The following is a 21,970-nucleotide window of genomic DNA, read 5'->3' on the forward strand; positions in this document are numbered from 1 at the left end:
TTAACATATACTTTGGGTTCTTAAAGATGCAGATGTGTTCTCTTTTGAACTGTAGGCTCAAACATGTAGGTAGATCTGTTAATGTATATTTACTTACAGTGCTAACATCTACATTGTAACTTGGCTGGTATGCAAAACAGCAAATAATTCTTGGTGAAGAAGAGAGAAGGAATTATGGTGATATAAAAAATGAAGGAAGATGGAGACATCAACTACAAATTCCTTGCTTAGCAAATAAGGATGCTAACACTACTGCACAGCAGAAAAATTCAACATCAAAAAGAAATGTAATCAAATTACTGCAAATAATTACATGGACTGTAAAGATCTTGGGAAGGATTTGAAGAGAAGAAGGAAACCAGAAGCAGACTTTCAAGCAAGTAAATAGATGTCTAAATTCATACTGGATTGTCAAGTTCTAATTCATTACTATTAAAGTCAGCCAACTTCATTCTTTCATGCTATTATGTTTGTGGAATACGCTGAAAATTATCAACATTAGGAGGGCAAAACAGTAGCGTTTTATGTTCTTGACAAACCTGTAACTATAGGTATATTTAATTGCCAAATGACTTTAAAAATTTACACCCTGTGATCAGAAAACTCAAGAAAGTTGAAGGCTGAGGTGAAGACAAGGTATAATCAAAGCAAAATACCGCCACGTTTTCAAAGAATATCTCATCAGTCAGGTGTACCCACACTTCAAAGATCCACCACTATAACCAGACAGGGTGAAATTAAGCTATGAATATATTCTTCCACAGTGGCTGACCCCATATACTCAAGTTTCTCTCTCATCCTCATGCTGTAGCACCAGCACTTCACCCAGTGTCAGCCACACTGGTATTTCCTGTCTCCTTGTCTATGCACTAGGTACTGCTAATTAATACCAACATGCAGCTGCTCCTACCATGTGGGCTGCTAAAGCAACTGCAACTGGCTGCCGTGAAGTACATTCCCCAGAAATAACTTACCACAAATCTTTACTCTGTTGTAATGTGTAAGCTTTATAATAGTATATCGTTCTAATACTTACGTAGGCTCAAATTTCATTAGCGTTTTATTCAATTTTCTTAGTTTGTTCTTTATATCTTCTTTTTCCTTCTCCATTTTAGGGTCACGTTCATTGTCTTGTTTTTCCAGCAAATTCCGGAAGACATTCTGGGCTGCATTTTCCACTGAATCTAAGCCAAATCTTAAAGCAGTACACATCAGTTAGGACAACTCTAGTAGAACTCTTTATTTGTAAGTGTATGTAATGAATGCTGTTACAAAAATACTCAGTGAGACTTATTACCCAACTATAGTTAATTCTAATAATTAGAAGCACATTACTATTTGATCCTCAAATCATATAATCATAGAGTAGCCTGGGTTGAAAAGGACCTCAAAGATCATCTGGTTTCAACACCCCTACTATGGGCAGAATCGCCAATCACTAGACCAGGCTGCCCAGAGCCAAATCATAGCCCACATTCACTTTTAAAGTGCATTTATTTCAAATCTGAGTGATCATATATAAAATGATTCTGACAGTAAGTTATTTGTAGAAAGCATGCTCAATCCTGCCTTTTCCTAAATTGAGAGCATGGACATACATATAAATCAGACTGTACCTTTAATCATTTTAATCTTTCTCAACTAACCAGTTGAAAATCAATGCCTGTCTCTCCTGGTCTTCTATTCAGCTGTTCTTCCTCATAGCCTTTTCAACACTGGCCTGTTTGAAGCTTAACTGGGATAAAGACTGTACCAGCTTCACCCTCAGTAAACACTTTTCAAATTCCTGGTTGCAACATAGCAGATTCTGTTAACTAACACTGTAAAAAGTGTTTGCAAACACCTGGCATGAGGTTGCATCCTAGTCCATAAGAATACTCACACATCATTCAAATCTGTCAGTCACCAAGAACAAGTGCAAAAACTGACGGACATTATACTTGTAAAGGCCAAACATAGATCTTAAGACTAACTTCTTAGCTTAAGCTTTCCACTTCTTCATGGATGACAGAGCTCAATAGCAATCATTTCCCATTTAGTCTTGATTCCTCTGGAGTGAATTCAGTTTATTCAGCCACATAAGTAAAAATGTGGTGCCAGCATATTCCTTTCCGTGGTGGTTTTAAGAGAAGAAAACTCCAAGTACTGTTTTGCCTACCACCAAAGGCCACAATAGCAATTGGGCTTCTACAGCTCTGATACCTTCTCTTTCAGGAGTCTCTATTAATTCCATGCTGACTTAATACCATTATGGGTGATCACTTTCCAACGTAATTCATTAAAGCTCAGGAAAAAAAAGCTTACCACCATCAGTGAAGCACAAAGAACAATCTACTGTTCCAAGTCAGCATCTACTTCTGAGGGTTCCAAATCCCCTTCATCTGCCTCACGAATTCTCAGGACTTGTATACGTAAAAGGAGATTTAATTTTTTTTAATTCTGTTTGATGCTTGTCCCTTGTCAGAATACAACACAGAGGAGCTCCACAAAGTGCTGCTACACTACACCTACTCCTTAAAACATCAGATAATAGATTTCTCTACTTCATATTCCAACTTCATGTCACTTGGTTATGCCTCCACATTCACTGGTCTGCAATGTCTTTTCATCCCACAATGATTATTTAGCAGTTATCAATAAAGAGAGGATTCACACTCTACACACAGTCCCTTGTAAGAGCCATAAGTCACCAAAAATTTCTAAGGACCCATCATTCCAGACAGATGAGAAGACGCTGCTCAACTGTCTCTGCTGAGGAGAAACACTTTGGAACTTCCCAGTGCCCCAAAATGGTGCTGTTCACAAAGTAGCTCTGAAATCACTCCTTATATGAAGGATTTACAAATATCTAAGAGTAATTTCGAAATGTATTGGTTTGAACTTGAAATCAGACATAACACTAATTTTCAATTAGACTGTCACTTAAAATACAAAAAGAAACAATTACCAGCGTTCAGAGGTTCTGTCAACCTGTATACTCTTTGCTTCTTCCTTTCTAGTGTTCTTTTAGAAATGCTTTTTTATCAGCACAAACTTGCAAGAAATAAAATAGCAGCTAGCATTCTCCTCCTGACTACCAAAGTGCCCAGTATAAGGAAGGACAAGGCTTCATATTCGGATAAAAAAACATTCTATCTTGTATGACTGTTTCTTTGCACTGGACAACTCTATTTAATGATAAGTAGCTTCTTTTCAATATTAAGATCAGTGCTAAAGTACATGTCTATTTTACTGATACTTGCAATAGCGCTGACAATAATGGTGTCAGTAGGTTGTGCATATTTGATGTTTTGTGAAATTACTTCTCAGATGTATTCAAAATAGGTTAATTGATCCGTTTCACTGGATAAAAGACTATGTTGTTAGAGGTTTTGCACCAAAATCATAACGAAAAGTACATTCACAGAACCTCATTTCATCCTTTTCCCTATGAAGTCTGCACCTGCATACACCGTTTGCAACTCTAAACAAAGAGCACAAGTTTTACTTACTACACTGGAGCAAAGCAATGGAGAATTCAACTCTCTTTTTAATGTGATTCAGCTTCATATAATTTTCCTCAGATATCACTCACGGATACCTTTCCAGATAGTAATTAATTCACAGTTTTACTTCATCTAAATCTTAAGTCCCATAGAGATAAAAATAAGGTCCCACCTAAAGATAAATGGGTTGATAGAGCTTGTGAGTCTTTATTTCATATGCTTGAAAGCAAAGAAAACAAATACCAAAGACATGGTATCTTCCAATTTTTCTCATTTTCTTCTAGTCGATGCACACATAATATATGGAATGTAAATACTTACATAAAAAATATGGCAGGCAATTTATCCATTTCATGCAATTTGTCAACAAAGCGTGCAAACCTCTTCCACTTCTCATATTCTGAGCAATCCACAGGTTGGGGTTTTAAGTTCTCCAGTACCTCATTCACCTGACCAAAGCATTATTATTAAGGATATTTTAATATCAGAAACTTCTAACTGGAGACAAAGTTTTCTGTGACAGTTTCTATCAGCTCAGATATTTTAAATCATGCAGTATTGCCTCATATGGTTTACGGACTTAAAAGCCCATAAGTGACTTCAGCAAGAACTCAAAATGCAAATTGTCATAGCATTCTTGGCTACCATCACTGTGGAAATAATGAAGTATTTCTAACACATCGATTATATTTTCACATTTAAGTGTCAAATTTCAAAAAGTTTGTTGTTGTTTTTTTTTCCAGATGTTCTTTGTTTTACATTTGTTTTTTATTTGAAACCTCCTTACACTTTTTTTTTATGATAAAATATATGACTTCTAATCAGACTTGATCTTTTGCCCATTGCTTTAATTTATTTTACGTAGAAAGTTTTCACAAAAGGTTTCAAATGAGCAGCAAAAAAAAAAAAAAAAGAGGTAGACTAAAGTAGTGGAATAGTGGTACAATACTGTCACTAATTGTAGGAGGCAGCTAAAGGAATCAGAACTTGAAATTTCACGTAAGTACCAGCTGTCTGATTCCCTGGGAAGACTGTGAAAACATAACTTTGGAAAAGCTTATCAAATTCCACAAGTATTACTGCTTCTCTTTTAGCACAACAGTAGTTAATACTAACAAAAAATAATTATGGGAGTAGACTAACTAACTATTATTATATAATAATTTCCATTATGTTATAATTGTATTACACCTGTACATAAGCTTAAAAACGCACTCCTCTTAACAATAGTTACCTTCTGTCTTTGTCCAACTGCAATCCAGTTGCTTAGTTCTTTCTTCAGTTCCTGTTCATATTTCCTCACATCCATCTTTTTTATCACTATATTATTCTTGAAAGAGACAAACTCCTCGGGATCCATCTCCTTGAAAACAACATTGTTATAAAACACCGCAGTACTTTGTTATCTTGTTACTTACTTTTATGTATTCTGTCTGCAGCTCTTTATACCCACCTGTGCCCTTGGCCACTTTTGCCAGACTTTTACCATTGTGTCATATAGCTGAATGCTCTCCCTTGGAGACAGGGAAAGATCTGAAGGAATACCATAGTTCTCAATCTGCAAGGAGTTTAAAAAGAGAAAAAAAGAAAGAAAATAATCAGCTTGCAATCTTGGATTCAATCTTGTTTAATGTAACATTTGAGAAACAATTTTGTCACCAGCACAATACTTAGATACTTAGATACACAATACAACAATACTTACATGATTGACTGTTAATGCAGCACATGGGTGAAAATGTTCGATGCCAAAATCACTGCCATTTACAGAGCACACATACTTCTCCAAATCATTGTATCTTTCTTCATACAGGACTGTGAAGAGACAAAAACGTAATGACACAATTGTTTGTTTTAAAAAATAAGTATGTACTATTGCAATATTTATTTTTATTTGAAACATATATAATGTATGTACATGCATATGTTCATGCAGTGTGATTAAAATGCTTGCAGAAAGGACACTACATTCATTTATTAATTACAAAACATTCCAATACACACCTAGTCTAACACGGTATGACTTTTTTTGTTCTTTTACTGTAGATCTTCCTTTACATTTTCTTGCAAAATTCTTTTCAGAGTTGGTAGAGCTTCCTTTTATTGTATTATCAGCACACTGCCAATACCTTTTCACAGACTGTAACCATCTTCAAGAATAAAATAAAAGTTGTTAAAAATATTTTAAAGAAAATTTACATTCTTCTCTGTTTCTCCTATAGAATTTCCAGTCCCTTTCACCATCTCAGCAGAATTTTCTCCAGCTTATCCCAGGGTGCCACTCATAAATGTGAAATAGCACCATCAGATAGATAGATAGATAGATAGATAGATAGATAGATAGATAGATAGATATACGTGTATGTATGTAGTGACGGTGTCTTCCTTGACTGATGATAGACAAGTATACTTATTAGGTTTTGGCAAACCAAATAGATTCAAAAGCATCATAAATTCTTCTGCCCAGCTCATTTAAAGGATCTTAAGTAATAGGAATGCCTATTCTCATTACAGAGAGTTAAGAGTTACGAAATTATTTTGTGTCAATTATATACAACTAAACACAATCAATAAAAACATCATTCCAAATCTGTTGCCTCTCAGTAGTAATTGACATCTGTCTAAGACAGTTCATATCTAATTTACACATGCTCTTGTAAATTAAAAATTTGCAAGCATACTCAGTCAGGTGATCTGGATTACTGATAGTAGCGGAGAGAGCCAAAAATGGACATCGAATTGTTACCAGAAGATGCTCCCAAACCTCTGCTCCAATTTCACCACCAAGACAGTGAATCTATATTTTTGGGAAAAGAAAAATGATTTAAAAAATAAATGTTCCCTCTCAAAATGAACCCAAAAAGAGTTGTTTCACTACAGTTTTCCTAAAAACAAAAACTTTGGAAAGAACAGTACTGAATACTTCTTATACTGTAGCTAATGACAGTGAGATTCAAATCAAATGGATAAATCTCTCTCCGGACTTCACTGGATAGTTAAACAGTCTAAATGTCAATACTATTGTCACAGTATGTAGCTTAGATATTTACTCACATCGTTAGCAATTAATTTGATGTACAAGAAAGAATCCAGTAGAAATTTTAATTTCAGCAAGATTAATCATCATTTTTGACCTCAGAAGATTGACAAATATCTGATGATGAGAAAAATGAATGATCCAAGCCTGCAGTACCTCCAGATTCCAATTTCAACTCTATAATTACACTGATGGCCTTTAGTTTTTCAAATGACTGGTGTGAGAGAAATAAGGGGAATAAGGGGAATTCCTGTTAACTTTAACTGAACCGCAGGTCCTCTTGAGGACTATCAGAGTTTTAAGCTCTTGCACTGGAATACATAAAGTCTATCAGGTAACAATAAAAGCAAGCAAATCTAAAGTAATAGTTCTAAAGTTTTTGCCAGCTATAATGTACATAATGAAAAATAGAATTGTTGATACTTTTCCTCAGCTTTTTCATTTCTTCTCATAGTTGATGACTACTGAAATATGCATACCTCATCAAATATAATGTATTGTATTCGTTTGGTCCAACTCTGGCAACGAGGAGACAGCATCAAAATCTCTAAACACTGAGGCACGGTCACTAGTATCTAGGAACAAAGGTTTGTAAAGTATTATCTTCAAGTAAACTGGCTAATCAAATATAACAGGATAGATTCCATATTGGAAAAAAAAAAGCATTTAAAAATAGTTAGGTATTTGATTTTAAGGTAAACAAAAAACAAACAAATGATTTTTCACTCCTGCCTTCTAGAAGGGCAAGAAGGAGGATGCAGAGGACTCCAGGCCTGTCAACTTCACCTTGATCCCTGAGCAAGTGATGGAACTATTAATCCTTGAAACTATTTCCAGGCACGGGAAGGACAAAGTCCTTAGGAGTAGTTAGCATGCATTCACCGTCCTTCAAGAGGAAGTCATGCTTGACCAACCTGATAAACTTCTATGATGAAATAACTGGGCTGGAAGGTGAGAAGAGGGCAGGTGAGGAGAGTGGATATTGTTTAATGAGAAGGATCAGGGAAGATCTCACCAACGTATATAACTGTGAAAAGAGGATGTAAAGAAGAGAGAAGTGGGCTCTTTTCAGTGGTGTCTACCAAGAGGACAAGAGACAATGGGCACAAAGTAAAATATTGAAGGATCTGTTTGAACTTTCCACTGTGAGACTGAAGCCTGAAGACATGCTCCCACTTAAAAATCAGCCTATATCATCAAGTTTTATAAATAACAGGAAAAGTCACACCGTCATGAAAATACTGAAAAAAAGAAGAGCACCTCCTTCATTTGTCTGCATTTACATCAGATGTATGTTTGTGACCAAGGGATTTCAGAGGTTGTTCAATGGCATGTACCCTATGGATGAATAGGTAAGTTTGTGTGCCACAGAATAAAAGTTTCTGGTGAGCAGTACAGGTGTCTTTAGATTTTTCCTGAGCTATGTATTTAGTGATGGTGCAACTGTTACAATCAAAATTAGTATTTTCAGGAGCCAGACGAAGTACAGAAGTCATTACTATTCTGTGTTAAAACACCCATAAGAATATACCTGAGAATTCATGACATCATGGCGATAATCTCGTGTGAAGACTCCACACACCACCAATCCATCTGGAAGTTTCTTGGTGAATCGACTGTATACAGATCCCACCACTTGATTTACAAGGGCCTTAAGTAAAGCAAGTCATTGATAAAACTAGACAGTGTATGGTTAAAGGCACATAATATTATATAAAAGTATCTAGTTTGGGCACTGAAGTTAACATGCTAAGTTATAATGTACTATGTAATGTATCAATCATTAACTTTGAACAGATACAGTTCATGTTCAGTTACACTCAAATGCTTTCCAAGAACTTTAGTATTCCGTGAAGTGGGTTATATAATATTAATTCCATATTATAATGATTTTTAAAGCTGCTTAAAAAAAAAAAATAGATCACATTCTACTGTATCTACAAGCACTAAGTTAACACCAAAGTAAGTTTTGGAAGAAGTCAAAACACCGTGTCTCAGCTTTTAAGTCAACTTCTAACTATTAGGATAAAATTTGCATTTAAAGAAGTGCCACAACAGGCAAGAGTTTCACAACTCTTTTCTTGAAGTTTTCTCCAAAAGTAGACTCATTTGGAATGAAATTACTTGCTTGGTCGTTGTTCTATTCCAATATCACTTTCATAGCAGTGAAAAGCAGTTTGTATGCTTTTGGTACTCCCACCATTATCCTAACACTCTACTTCTAAGCACTTCTGTACACATCAGTGTTTCTGACCTTAAGATAGCTGAATATATAGTTACAGACAAATATAAATCGTATGTGAACATAAATGTTTTGAAGGTTTTTGTTAACATGCTTAATTACATGTTTCTGATTAAAAAAAAGCCATACATCAACTAAATTAGTGTAGTAAGTTACCCCCAGTGGTTTTAGAATCATACTGGAGAATGGAGTCAACATGTAGAATATGTAGTAGGATGTAGCCTTACCTTTGTGGGAGCAACATACACAACTACTCCTTCATCACTCATTTTCAGAACTTTCTCCATGCAATAATATGAAGCATATGTTTTTCCTGATGATGTGGGAGCAACAATCACCGCAGACTCATTATTATCTACAGCATCGAGAAGTTCTCGCTAAGAGAAGAGTAGTTATTTATGTCAAAACGTCTTGTGAATAAGTTCTCACTGAGTAAACCAGCTCTTTCTGTGAAGTAGTCTCGTATTTTTTTTCTTACATACGGACTTCTAATAGCGATTTTAGACTATTGGAGGTCAGAGTTAACCTAGTTGTTTTATGACTGTATTTTTTTTTTCTCAGATTGTTAGCAGAAAAAGCAGAACTAGCAATTCTGACTTGCTTGTTTCAATTATTTGCTCTAAGATACTGATACCACAACGCTTGCAGTCTAAAACTAGAAATTTTAAAACAAAAACTAAAGCCAGTTAACTCAACAGTGTATTGTTCTTTTACAAAGCACTATTTTTATTGCATTGTAATAGTTACTCAGTACTGTTAAAATCTCTCCTATGTTCTTAACATACATTGTTTATTAATTGGTTTTCTTCACTACTACTGTCTTCCCCCACGCTCTCTCAACAGGGCTGTGAAAAGATGGGAGGAAGAGTACTAAAAAGAAAAAAGAAATGGTAGTAACATTATCTTTCCTTATCAGTATATATGCCATCTTTCAAGTTGCTCCTTGAGCAAGTGACTGATTTGTAGATATGGTCACAAAAAGTGGCAAATTCAGCTGGCCTCCCCAACCTAACAATAAAAAGACTTCAGATAGATTTGCTGTGCTTTAAGGAAAAATGTTATTTCTCATCTCACACTATGAGTCATTCTTTATAGACAAATAAGGAGAACAGTAGCTAGAGCTTATCATCATCAGATATTCAGCAGAATCTCATGGACTTGGAATTTCTTATGTTGAATGCCTTCAGCTAAGGCTCTTAGTTGCAAAGCCCTCTGTGCAAAAAGAACATTTCCAAAGTAATTTACTGACTTTGTTAAACTTAATTAAATGCTACTTTTAGCAATAAGTATAATAATGTATATTTTTAAACGATAAAGGTCATTTCCAATAACTCAAGGTACGAATGGATTGTGCCTCAATACCTGCCATGTGTCTGGTATGAAATGTTGCACTCGGGGATCTGGATCGTTCCTCTCTTCTCTGAGCAAGTAATAGTCCATGTATTGCAGCTGAAAGCGAGCTGGTCCCACCTCAACATCATAGTTGCTTCTATTCTGATCATCTCTTCCTTCTCTCATCTATAAGGTCATATTAAATTTCAAGTTGGTTTGAAAACTAGCAAGAGATTCAGAAAATGTTATGTTTTTTCCCTCTGTGGAACTTTGAAAGCTTTGAAAAATTTATGAAACTGTAGGTAATTTTTAAATAACTTCATCTGTTGTAGCTTTGTGTCAGAGTTATATCTGATCAGAGGAGGCTACATTCTGAATCAGTAGCCATAGTTGTGGTTGCTTTTGTTGTGAGATGAGCTAACAAAACCATCTAGCAGACAGAGCTTGGTTCCCTTGAGCTACTTCTAAATTTTGTAAAGCTTTATATTTTTAACTAAAATGTGCATACAATACATTAAGACATAAAAAATTCTATTATTCATGGATGTGTGTGGTTACATACCTGATCCTGAAAGCTGTTTACCAAAGTATTACATATTACAACATAGAATCATAAAATCATAGAACTGCTTAGGTTGGAAAAAACCTTCAAGATCATCGAGTCCAACCACACCCTAACCATACTACCCTAACTCTAACAACTCCCCACTAAATCATGGCCCTGAGCACCACATCCAAACGGTTTTTAAACACATTCAAGGAAGGTGACTCAACCACCTCCTTGGGGAGCCTATTCCAGTGCTTAACAACCCATTCTGTAAAGAAGTTTTTTCTGATTTCCAACCTAAACTTAGCCTGGCACAACTTGAGGCCATTTTCCCTCATCCTGTCACCTGTCACCAGTGAGAAGGGACCAACCCCGCTCTCTCTGCAATCACCTTTTAGGTATTTGAAGAAAGCAATAACGTCTCCCCCTCAGCCTCCTTTTCCCCAGACTAAACAGCCCCAGTTCCTTCAGTAGCTCCTCATAGGACATATTCTCCAAGCCTTTCACCAGCCTTGTCACCCTTCTTTGGGCCTGCTCCAGCAGAAGGTTAGAAGATCACATAAAGTTATATGAAGTCTAGAATGTTACCTGGCCAGTCAAAGAGCATGCCAAATTCTCAAATCCAAGAAGTTGTAGATACTGGCTCAGCTTCTGTAAATGTGATTTCTCTAGAAGATCTTGATATTTTTCAAGGAGTATATGAATTCTTCTCATGAGTTGGACAGCACTGCTTAAATCTTTAGGTTTGTTTCCTTTCAAAAAACAAACAAACAAACAAAAACCGTAATAGTTATTTGATAGCCAATTGTATCACTGGGAGCTTTCTTATATTGGGTATTCTTAGAACAGACCTTATCCATCCAACCACGTTTAGGGCAACTTAAAAATGCATTTAAATTAAAGACAACCAGAACATAACTCACATTTGTGGCAACCTCTATCACTGAACACCAAGCATCCAAACAATTCTAACTCAGCTATTAAAGGAAGTTGTACTTCTCATATGTATTCAATAACAGAACTTCCCCATTTCACTTCATTGACTCAGGTTTGTTACTCAATCCTATTAGCTACATCTTTCACTCTAATGTTTACAGGTCACCCCAGCATATTTCCAGCAGCGTGTTTGGATCCTCTCAACCAAAAGGATAGACTGGATAAGTTGATTCCAGTAAAACTAAAGACAACAACTAATGACAGTAGCATAGATTTCAGTGATAATCAGCATCATTCAGATTGTGAATGTTTTTCTCATGTGAATGACAGTTTACTCAGTCAGTTACTTAACAATTCATCTCAATACAGCCATGCCATAGTGTGCATAATATGTACCCATTAAAGATATATACAATAAAATAAATTATATGTGCAATGTTTACAAGGAAAAACAGAAAAACAGCTAAAATCTAATTTCAACAGATTCCTTATGTCTCCTTTGAGGGATTCTGAAATTGCAAATGGGGACCAATGCCTGTTAATACTTTAAAGCACCATTAGTGCTCCCAGAACAAGTTTGTATTTACATGCCTTTATTCCTACTGAGAAAGTCCAGAAGCACTCACTTTCTTGGTTGATGTGAGTGCAAGCTGAAAACTGAACATGCATTTGGCTACCATACCTTGTTTTCTGCAGTGTTTTTTCCACGCTTCGACACAGGCTGACAATGCTGACATTTCTACACTGAATTTCACAGATTTACTTTTAACTGTCTTGAGAAACTTTTCCATTTTATTTATTCCAACGGTCAGATTTGCTTTTATTTCCTTTTCTGTTGTTATCTGCAAGGTTTTCCATTGCTCCTCTTCTTTCTTTTCTTCTTTAGCTTTCAGTCGCCTGTTGTTTTCCTCTGCAATTATTTCCGCTTTGCTTTTCTATCCAATAAAATTTCAAAACTAATCATAATTATGTACAGGCATCATCTGAAAAAAACTAATCCATAAACTCAAGATACATTATAGTTTGCAATTCACCTTTGTGGTACGTTGTTATTTGAGAACTCTTTAAATTATTACTTGATTCTGAAGGAGACAAAATTTCTGAATCCCAGCATGTTGCTCAAAATCTTACCTAATCTTTACCTTAGAAATCAATTAAAAGTTTCATCACAAATAGTATAAAAAGCACACAAACATGGCAAAAATAAATAGCAGATATCTGAGTTTTTTTACTCATAGGTAAAAGTAACTCTAGTAACAAGATTTTTTAAAAATATATTAAATAAAATTAAGAGTTCTATCTTTTGGTAACAAAACTATTCTATATATGGTTTACAGGTGATTCAACAAGTGATAATCTATAATCTACAGCACAGTCTATTATGAAATATTACTCAAATTCCTATTACTCGCTCCCGTTAATTAGTGTGCAAGTACATACCCTGTGATGTCTGAAAATGTTTGTAGGTAAAATTAATAGCCATATTTACAGAAACTTTCATGGTGAGTATTTCCAAACAATACAGGAAAATAAACAACCAAACAATGGATTTTACAGCATTGCTCAGTACTTTCTTAAAGTAAAATAAAATTGATGAACTCCAGTTTCCTTCATTCCACATTCTGTTACCAGCCACAAGCCAAAACCCACCAGCCTTTACAAACTTGATATTTATTACATTTTCTATTTATTCGTGCCTTTTAAAACATAATTATTTGTCAATATTTCCAACCAGAAACAAAAATATATTTTCCAATTAGACAATTCCATCTGTAATGCAAAATAATTAAATTTCCCCAACTGAGAACTATTATGCATTCAGAGTATAAAATTTCGTTTCTGGGATTCAAATACCAGAAATGCTTTTTTTGGATAATATAAAGTAGATTTGGAAAGAGCAATTTGCATATACTCACGTGTATTTGTTTAGCCTTTTTCACAGCACTGTTAGAACATGGAACATCATTTTGGTGTACAATAAACTTTGAAGTGCTACCTTCCAAAGTGCTTCCATATAAACGATAAAAAGTCTGAAGCTTTTGAATTTGTTTTCTTTCATCTGCATCTTTGGATTTTGCTGCAAATAAGTGTAATTGATTCAAAAATACACAAACAGAATTATAGTCTAACCTATTTCCAAGAAAAGATAACTGAGTAATGGATACATCTGGCAAAAATTCTTCATTGACTAAAAAACAAAATCACGTATCAATAGAGGCTTACTACTCAGACTTGCAGAAATGCAATGGTACTTTTGATTATATGAGAGGTAAGTCATAGACTCAAATTCAGACAACTTTAGGCACACATCAAAAATTATTGGAAAACTTAATAAGCAGGAAACAAACTATGACTGTTAGAGCAACACAGTCAAGGAAAATAAGAAAGCATCTTCAAAAGGCAATTAAATAATCAGAGACCCCTCCTCTGTGAAAGCAAGACTCTCTCATCAGAACATAAATAAATAATGCTGCTGGAAGAAAACTTTTGCTACTCAATATTGATCACATAGATATTTCTGCACTCAAGTCATAGAATCATAGGATGGTTTGGATTGGAAGGGACTTTTAAGATCATCTAGTTCCAACCCCTCTGCTACAGGCAGGGACACCTCCCACTAGACCAGATTGCTCACTGCCCCATCCAGCCTGGCCTAGAATGCTTCCAGAGAGGGGACACTCACAGCCTCTCTGGGCAACCTGTTCTGGTGTCTTACTACCCTCACAGTAAAGAATTTCTTCCTAATACCTAGTCTCAATCTCTCCTCTTCCCATTTAAAGACATTTCCCCTCATCCTGTTGTTACCTGCCCTTATTACCTTGTTACCTGCCCTTAGTCCCTCCCCAGCTTTTCTGTAGACCCCCCTCAAGTATTTCATAGAAATACTGAATCACTGTGGTTGGACTAGGCCTCTAAGATCATCCAACCTGAGCCTCTTCTGGCACAGCTTAAGGTCACTACCTTTTGTACCATTCACAGCTCTGCTGCCCTTCTCTGAACATGCTCCAAGGCCTCAATGTCTTTCTCCTAGTGGGGTGCCCAAAATGGAACAGAGCATTCAAGCTGCAGACTCACCAGTGCCAAGTACAGAGCGATGATCCTCTCCCTTCTCCTATTAACTACACTATTTCTGATCCAAGCCAGGATGTTATTGGCCTTCTTGGCCACTTGGACACACTGCCGGTTTGTGTTCAAACAGCTGTTAACTAATTCCCTTATATATTTTTCGTCTGCACATTTCATCTAGCCACTCTGCCTCAAGCCTGTAGTACTGCACAGGATATTTCTCTCTGCCTTAAAAAAACAAGTTAGCTTCTAAGTGTGACAGTCCATCTCAGAAGATCTTTCTTCTTACACAAGACTGAGATGATTCAAGCCTGTGTTGAGAGGACTCATAAAAAACATGGAAGAGAAAGGACTTCAGCAGTAGTGGACATAAACTTTCATCTCCAACATTATGGAGGACATGGAGGATGCTCTAGCTACCCTTCTGCAGGTTATGCTTAAAGTGACTGCTCTCCAAATTTCTTGTTGGTATCACAGTGTAAATAGGAATGCAAAAACTATACCATCAGAAAGTATCTCAAAGTGCAAAAACTTAGAGGAAACTATAATGTGTAACATTAATAATTAAGATACAAATAACTTTTGTTTACTTCTTTTACTTATGTTCTCAAAAGATATGATTGGCTATGCATGTGCATTGCAAACATTTAAGTTGATTTTGCCCATATATGAATTTGCTTAATAAGCATTATCCAAACTATAGATTTAAACATTAAATTGCACATGTACATAAAGTTTGTTTATATAAATCTGAAAAGCAGTTTGCAAGCACAAGGGAATGTATCATGAGCACCTGAAGAATGCTCCATTATACTCGTTAAAGCTATTAAAATAATACGCAACACACAGTGCATACAAATACTGCACAAGCTCATCAGTTTAAATATAATTCAGTATAATGCAGTAGTTCTACTTCGGCACATGCTTATATGGCTGCAAATATTTTATGAAATGAGAAGTCCTCCTTTAAAACAGTGACAATCTTCAAAATGTTTTTTCTAGCTCAGACAAACAAATGGGTTTTGTTTGCATTTCTTACCATCGGCATTGGACCGTACTCGTTCATATTCCTCAGACAGTGGTCTGCCAGAATGCCAGTGACGAAGCTCATCAAATTCTTTGTATTTAGCAAGTGAAGTAACTGCAGGATCATTGCTGAAACATTAAACAGTGCAGGAAATAAAATGGCTGTCTGGGATCTCTAATGAGATATTCAAAACATATTTAAAAAATCCAGATATTTATCAAAAGAATTTTACAGTGGCAGACAACCAGTACAGGGTTTAAACTCCAGACAGTTTGTCGAGATAGTCTCAGTTTTTCAGAAAGATTTAGTAACAAATTAAAGCTGCATCTTTCCACTTACTTTCATACAGTTAAATCACAGTGCAGTGTAACTACATAACACAGAAATACATCAGTTTTCCCAAAACGGCTAAAAATAATCATTGCACAGTACACAACCCACCTTCATAAATAACACAGCAAGGCAAATCTTCTATTAACTTCTATGCAGTACTGTTATTCCACATTTTTCTGAACCTGGAAACAATCTGAGCTTTGCAACTTAGGATGAGACCTTTCAAATACTATTTGCATGTTTAAAAAAATGTTTAGGAATGTAGAATAAGAATCTTCAAAGACTAATGCAAAAAAAAAAAAAAAAAAAAAAAAAAAACCTGATGAGAAAATAAGAAGACAGATTCTTACTCATTCTTGTTCTGAACCTTCTGCTAATATTTGCAGTAGTGCGTGTAAATCTTCCCTAGTCACAGTAAAAGCATTTCTGAATTTGCACAAATTGAGCATTGTATGGACGTAAAGTGAGGGGGAGTGAGAAATAAACCCATACAATCATTACATTACAAGAAAAATTCACATATGTACCTTTCTAAAACAGGTAGGTCTTTCAAAACATCTCCAGCGTATTCTTCAGCAAGATCAGATTTCAATGGGATTAGTCCTATATCAGGAATTTTTTCATCACAGACTTTATAAAATAAAAAGAGAATGAGCAGTGTTTGATTAATAATATATACAATTTCATATCCGATCTTTAAATTTCTGTCAAGATGCATTAAAAATGAAATTCCAGAAAGCAAAACATACAAAAAGTAAGCAGCAGTTCTCCAGTTCCCCTGTTTCTTTTCCTTCTCAAGCACAGGAAGAAGGGGAAAAAAGCAGACATGACTGCCTCTGATTTGGTAGTTTCATAATCTATTTTATAATCCTACACTACTTTCTACTATGCTACAACCCGCCCCATCTCACAGGCATCTACTTTCCTGCACCACTGCAGAAGTAAGCAGTAGAAGTGCTGTCCCAGAAGATGCCTTAATGTGCAAAGGTAATTATGAAAATTGGTGTTGTTGGCCACTAAAGGACTTTGCCCATATGACATCCACTTAAACTAGCTGAAAAAACATCCATAAACCTATGTGGAATTATGCTCCCATCTAATGAATTTCTTGCAAACTGTCCCTTTTTCAGATTTATACAGTTTCATGTCGTACACAAAGATTTCTGAGGGTAACAAAAATGGTTCTTCAGAAATGTTAGAAAGCAGGCAAAAATATTTACCTTGTCCTTCCAGATATTCTGAATAGACACATAGATCCATAAATGCAAGTCGTTTGTGAGCCAAGCACTTTCCCAGCTACAGGTTACTAAAAAGTGCCATAGTGTAACTTAAGACAATGGTAAGTCACATTTATGGAACTTTCAAAGGTAGCAATGTGACATACACTGATGGCTAGACATTCCACTGCCTTAGGAAGACAAATCTTCATTTCGCTGAGTTTTCTCCTCTCATATCTGCCAAATACATGCATAACCATGTGCTAACATGTACAAGGAAGTCCTCTGGAGACCGTTTTAATGCAGAATAGTAAGTGCCCTTTTAATTATAATCAATCATTATGCATTTTAGTGTGTGTATTACACTAGTCATAATGTCTTTTACAATGCATGCAACAGATTTGGGCTAGCAAACACTGGAACTAAAAGTAAGTGTCTGTGAAGTCAGTAAAAATACTTGTTCTGTCTATAGTGCAGTCAGAATTTCAGCCATAAGTATGAAATCTGCCAGTTTTGGTAGTGGGATGAAAGGAAAGCGGATTCATCAAGAATGGATTAGATTTGTGATCAGGATAAAATAAGATCACTACTTCCAGAATTTCCAGTGACAGTAATAAAGGTTGAGATTATAACTTTCATTTATGGACTTCTCAATACCTCTAAATGATGTCTGCTGATGATCAATAAATACTTGAGATGTATTTCGTACTGGGAAAGCATCTCCAAAATCATAGTTCACAGTCAGTTTGGTTACGGTGTCCCATAAAAACTGGTATTCTTTATCCATTTCTTTCCCCAATTCCTTTTGGAACTCTAATCCTGAACAGGAGGGGGGAAAAATGAATAGAAAAGGAAAGAAGAAAAAAAGAAGAAGGGAAGAGGAAAGAAATTTGGAGCATCACAACCGTAGTTTCCTTAAGCAAAACATACTCATCCTCCTGATTTACTTGTGCAGCATCAGGCACAGAGGTCCAATTATTCCAATTTCCAAGGCCTTTGGAAATTGGAATAAATAAGGACAGGATGTATTAAAAACATCATCAGTTTTTAATAGGACAGGGTATAAACATATATGCTGAGAAAATGTATTTTGTACAGAACACCAGATTTAGGCTGCTTTAGGCTGCTCCACAAATTCCGCAGCTAAAGAAGAGTTTATCTTTCTTTCAGCTCCTGCAGGGCAGGATCTTTAATTCAGAATTTTGTTTTTAGTGCTCAATAATTATCGGAAATCACATATTCCTAATTCATGTTTCCTTTAAAAAATATTCTACCTTTGCTTTATCGAGGTGCATGCAGAACATCTTATGACTTGATACATAAAATGTTCTGTTTTACTGTCAGACAAACTGACTGCTAGTGCACATTACAGAAGATGTCAGGTAAACAGAATTATTGTGAAAGAAATTTTGATACAAAACATTTTTCATACTCTCTTGCTCTGTCAGTTTTTTTGAACTTTTTTTTTGAATCTTAATACATACAATAATTTCCTTAAAGTTTCAGCTGTACAAGATAATATCAGATTTTGTCTGAACCAATCTCATCATGAGATAAAAAATATTTCTGATGTCATAGCGACAGTATGGATATAATCTAGTCTCCACTCTGATTATGGTGCACTACAATTTCAGAATAGAAAAATGGCTTTAAAACAGTAGTGGAAAATACCCAGTAACAGTGACCCAGAACCCCTTTGCTTCCTTTCAATAAGTATATCAAACATATGACATAGGAAGGCATTCTGAATGACTTCTGGTGAGACAACTGTGGGTGATTTTTTAGACTCAGCTATGAAAAAAGTCTCCCTATTGTTCCATAAAATGTATCCATTATCATACAGATAATTAGAAAATTATGACCTATGCTTGTAAAGACATTTTCATTTACATTCTACAGCTTAATAAAGTTAGAAATGCACGAAAGAAAACTGCTTAACAAAGATAAATACCTTCAGAGTATTCGATCTCATAGTAATATGCAAGATTTCTGAGCAGTGAATCGTCATTTAAGTCAGGCAAATAAGTTAAATCCAGTTTCCAATCATTTATATCACTTAGCTGTTTCAGAACAAAATGTGCACATAGCTGTTGCTGTTAAGATAGAGCAATTGGTTAATTGTCGTGGAATGCTATTTCATGTGGAGGGATCAAAGCATCTCTGAAATAAAGTTAATTGCTACAGATTTTATTGGCATACAAATGAACGTGTTGTTAATGTTCCTTCTCTGTAATCAGGAAGAAATTTAGTAGCACAGTTCTAGATAACTGCCTTCTCAGCTCTCTTTCACAATAATACAAAGGTTGGCCATCAGATTTCCCATACTGACTAAGGGTCCATCAAGTCTGGTATTCTAACACTAGGACTGACCAACTGCAGATGCCTATTCACGGGTCCACTACGCTGAGATATTACCCCAAACGCTCTCTTAGCCCCACTGATCTGTAGCTTACAAGGCTCCTGAACCAGATGGGATTTCTTTCTAGTGGTTACATTAAATTCTTTGATCTCATCAGACTGCTAAAACAACTCACCAAGAAAACTGAAAGCCAAAATGGTAAATGCACCAGATGACGGAAGAAGTAAGACAGTTGTATACATACCATTTTTATTAAGGGTAAAACTTGTTCAGTCCAGCAGGATTTCATGATCCTAATCTGAGCTCTCTGAGAAAGAGGCATATGAAGAAGAAAAACCATTGTAAGACATTGCATTCTACAGAGGTCAGTGGCTTCTTCTGGAGACAGTGGTTTACTTCTTTCCTGTCGAGAGATGATGGAAAATAAAGTTGAACACAATAATCCATCTGTGCTTATCACTAGTAGTTCAGCCATACTGATTTAGGTATCCTTTAGTCCACTGAACATGTCTCTCCCACAATACTGCTGATGTACTGCTTCTGTGTTAAAAAACAAAGCTTCTAGTATGGTCACAAAAGTGATGTCATGACTCTTTGAACCTAGAAAAAGCCTTTCTCCTGCAATGCCTTGCTTATTTGAGGAAAAGCATATTCTCCTGTAAACTCTACTGGATATAAGGTAAAGAAAAACAAAGCTCAACAATGTTCTACAGTAAAACATCCCATGGAAATAATCATTGTTAAGGTAAAACTTTCCCCTTGAATAGTCACTGTTGCATGGGGCATAGTAGTGCCCACAGACAGATGATGCTCCTTTGGAGAAGCTGTGGCCCTACTGATTGTCTGAACCAGACTCCTAGTTGCCAGCAGAAGGAAGCAGATGGCTGTGTCTTCTTGGCATCTGGAAAAGGCATCTCTCTTGTTAGCAACATGTTTATAGTCACTGTTCTGAAAAGATATTTTAAAAATACTTACACTTTCTGATTGCTCTGGTTTTGCTCCCAAGGAAGCATGTGCACTTTCCAGCGCGTCACTGTACAGTTTTAATCCTACTGCACAAGTAAGAACACAGATCACACGACGAATGTCAGAACCTTCGGGCCACAGCTTTTTCAACAGAAGGACAGTCTGGTAAACCTGCAATCACAAATTACAAAAAAAAAAAAAAAAAAAAAAAAAAAAGGACAACTCTTATCTTTTACAGAGTTCCATCACAGATGAAAAGCTACATGAAAAACTACATGAAAACTACAGAGGAAAAGTGTGCAGAATCGTTGGTAAAAATAGCCTCTTTTGTCATCTCCATGAGGACATCAATGGCTCTGGAACTCCCTGCTGCTCCTAGGTCTCCCCCAACCCTACCCATGGCCCAGGACACCATTTCAGACCCCAGGGCTAGAGGCAGAGACAGTGCTGGAGCTGCCCCAGTGTCCCCAGCTCCCTGCTCCTAGTTGGGATCAGAGGACAGGTCCCGGCTATAGGGCCCTACCTTGTGGCCCCTAGGGCATGTCCTCCAGCCTCCTGCACATAGAGAGCAGCTGCCTGTCCTCCCTGTGCCCCAGTGCTTTCTTTCTCCTGGACTATCTGGAGCTGGCGTCAGGAATAATAGTTATAATAAAATAAAATAGCAGCAGCAGGCAGGCAGCTGCATTCCTCTTACTGTCTTTAAGACATCTGCAAGCAACAACATTTTTTTTCTAAACTGAAAATTAAGCTTGCTGAACTCAATTCCATTCCCTTTAAAGCCCAAAGAAGCCTTGCTGTTGCTCTCAACAGGAGCAGAAGCAGAATCATAAAATGGTCGGGAAAAAAAGGAAAGGTGTAATATGCACGAAAAGCAATAATCATTCTACAAGAATGTTTTTTTTCTCTTTCTTTTTTCAAGTTAAAATACTGTAAAATTAGATTAAAGAATGAGCTAGTTCCCATCTTCTACAAGACAAAAGTAGTTGCCACAGTGGAAACATCCCACAAGCAGGATCCACCCAGTCAAACTCCAGCTGAAGTATCCTACTTTAGTGAACCATAAAAGAAGAAACAACTTCAGGCCACTATGAAGAAGAGTGGACACAGAGAGAACCATCCCATCACTTCGGAATAAGTAAGAGAGCCCCCCCATTCTGGCTAGGAGAGAATTTCAGTTAAAGGAATGGAGCAAGACAGTCAACCTGAGGGGGGAAAAAAAAAAGGATGAAAGAGGTCAAATTACCTCATTTTGTATGCTTTTCAGGCTCAGCTTGAGATGTTCATACAGGTACAGAGACAGTTCTTGGTACCTGACTATGGCTTCACAGGCACTTTGCAGATCTTTTCCATACTAAGAAGTGCAGAAGGCAAATCATGTCCAAAAGTCAGCTGATACAATGCATCAGGAACTACTAACCACACT

The 21,970-nt window shown here is 36.2% G+C and overlaps 1 protein-coding gene across 2 annotated transcripts in view; it reads right to left on the reverse strand.

Moving 5' to 3' along the window:
* Positions 1–21,970, reverse strand: part of DDX60 (DExD/H-box helicase 60) — a 39,294-nt gene that overhangs the window by 12,688 nt on the left and 4,636 nt on the right. For both annotated transcript variants that reach the window (XM_004940918.5, XM_015285390.4), the window contains exons 7-27: positions 21,791–21,898; positions 20,557–20,718; positions 19,826–19,984; positions 19,174–19,315; positions 17,880–18,041; positions 16,533–16,635; positions 15,685–15,800; positions 13,496–13,656; positions 12,262–12,514; positions 11,232–11,395; positions 10,127–10,282; positions 8,992–9,141; positions 8,054–8,173; positions 7,002–7,097; positions 6,167–6,282; positions 5,490–5,635; positions 5,191–5,300; positions 4,939–5,043; positions 4,720–4,848; positions 3,807–3,934; positions 1,037–1,195 (exon numbers count right to left, since the gene is read on the reverse strand). In XM_004940918.5, the coding sequence (XP_004940975.2) occupies positions 1,037–1,195; positions 3,807–3,934; positions 4,720–4,848; positions 4,939–5,043; positions 5,191–5,300; positions 5,490–5,635; positions 6,167–6,282; positions 7,002–7,097; positions 8,054–8,173; positions 8,992–9,141; positions 10,127–10,282; positions 11,232–11,395; positions 12,262–12,514; positions 13,496–13,656; positions 15,685–15,800; positions 16,533–16,635; positions 17,880–18,041; positions 19,174–19,315; positions 19,826–19,984; positions 20,557–20,718; positions 21,791–21,898 (2,945 nt within the window). The remainder of the gene's footprint in view (positions 1–1,036; positions 1,196–3,806; positions 3,935–4,719; positions 4,849–4,938; positions 5,044–5,190; positions 5,301–5,489; positions 5,636–6,166; positions 6,283–7,001; positions 7,098–8,053; positions 8,174–8,991; positions 9,142–10,126; positions 10,283–11,231; positions 11,396–12,261; positions 12,515–13,495; positions 13,657–15,684; positions 15,801–16,532; positions 16,636–17,879; positions 18,042–19,173; positions 19,316–19,825; positions 19,985–20,556; positions 20,719–21,790; positions 21,899–21,970) is intronic.

The sequence above is a fragment of the Gallus gallus genome, chromosome 4, assembly GCF_016699485.2.
Source record: "Gallus gallus isolate bGalGal1 chromosome 4, bGalGal1.mat.broiler.GRCg7b, whole genome shotgun sequence".
Taxonomy (NCBI): Eukaryota; Metazoa; Chordata; class Aves; order Galliformes; family Phasianidae; genus Gallus; species Gallus gallus.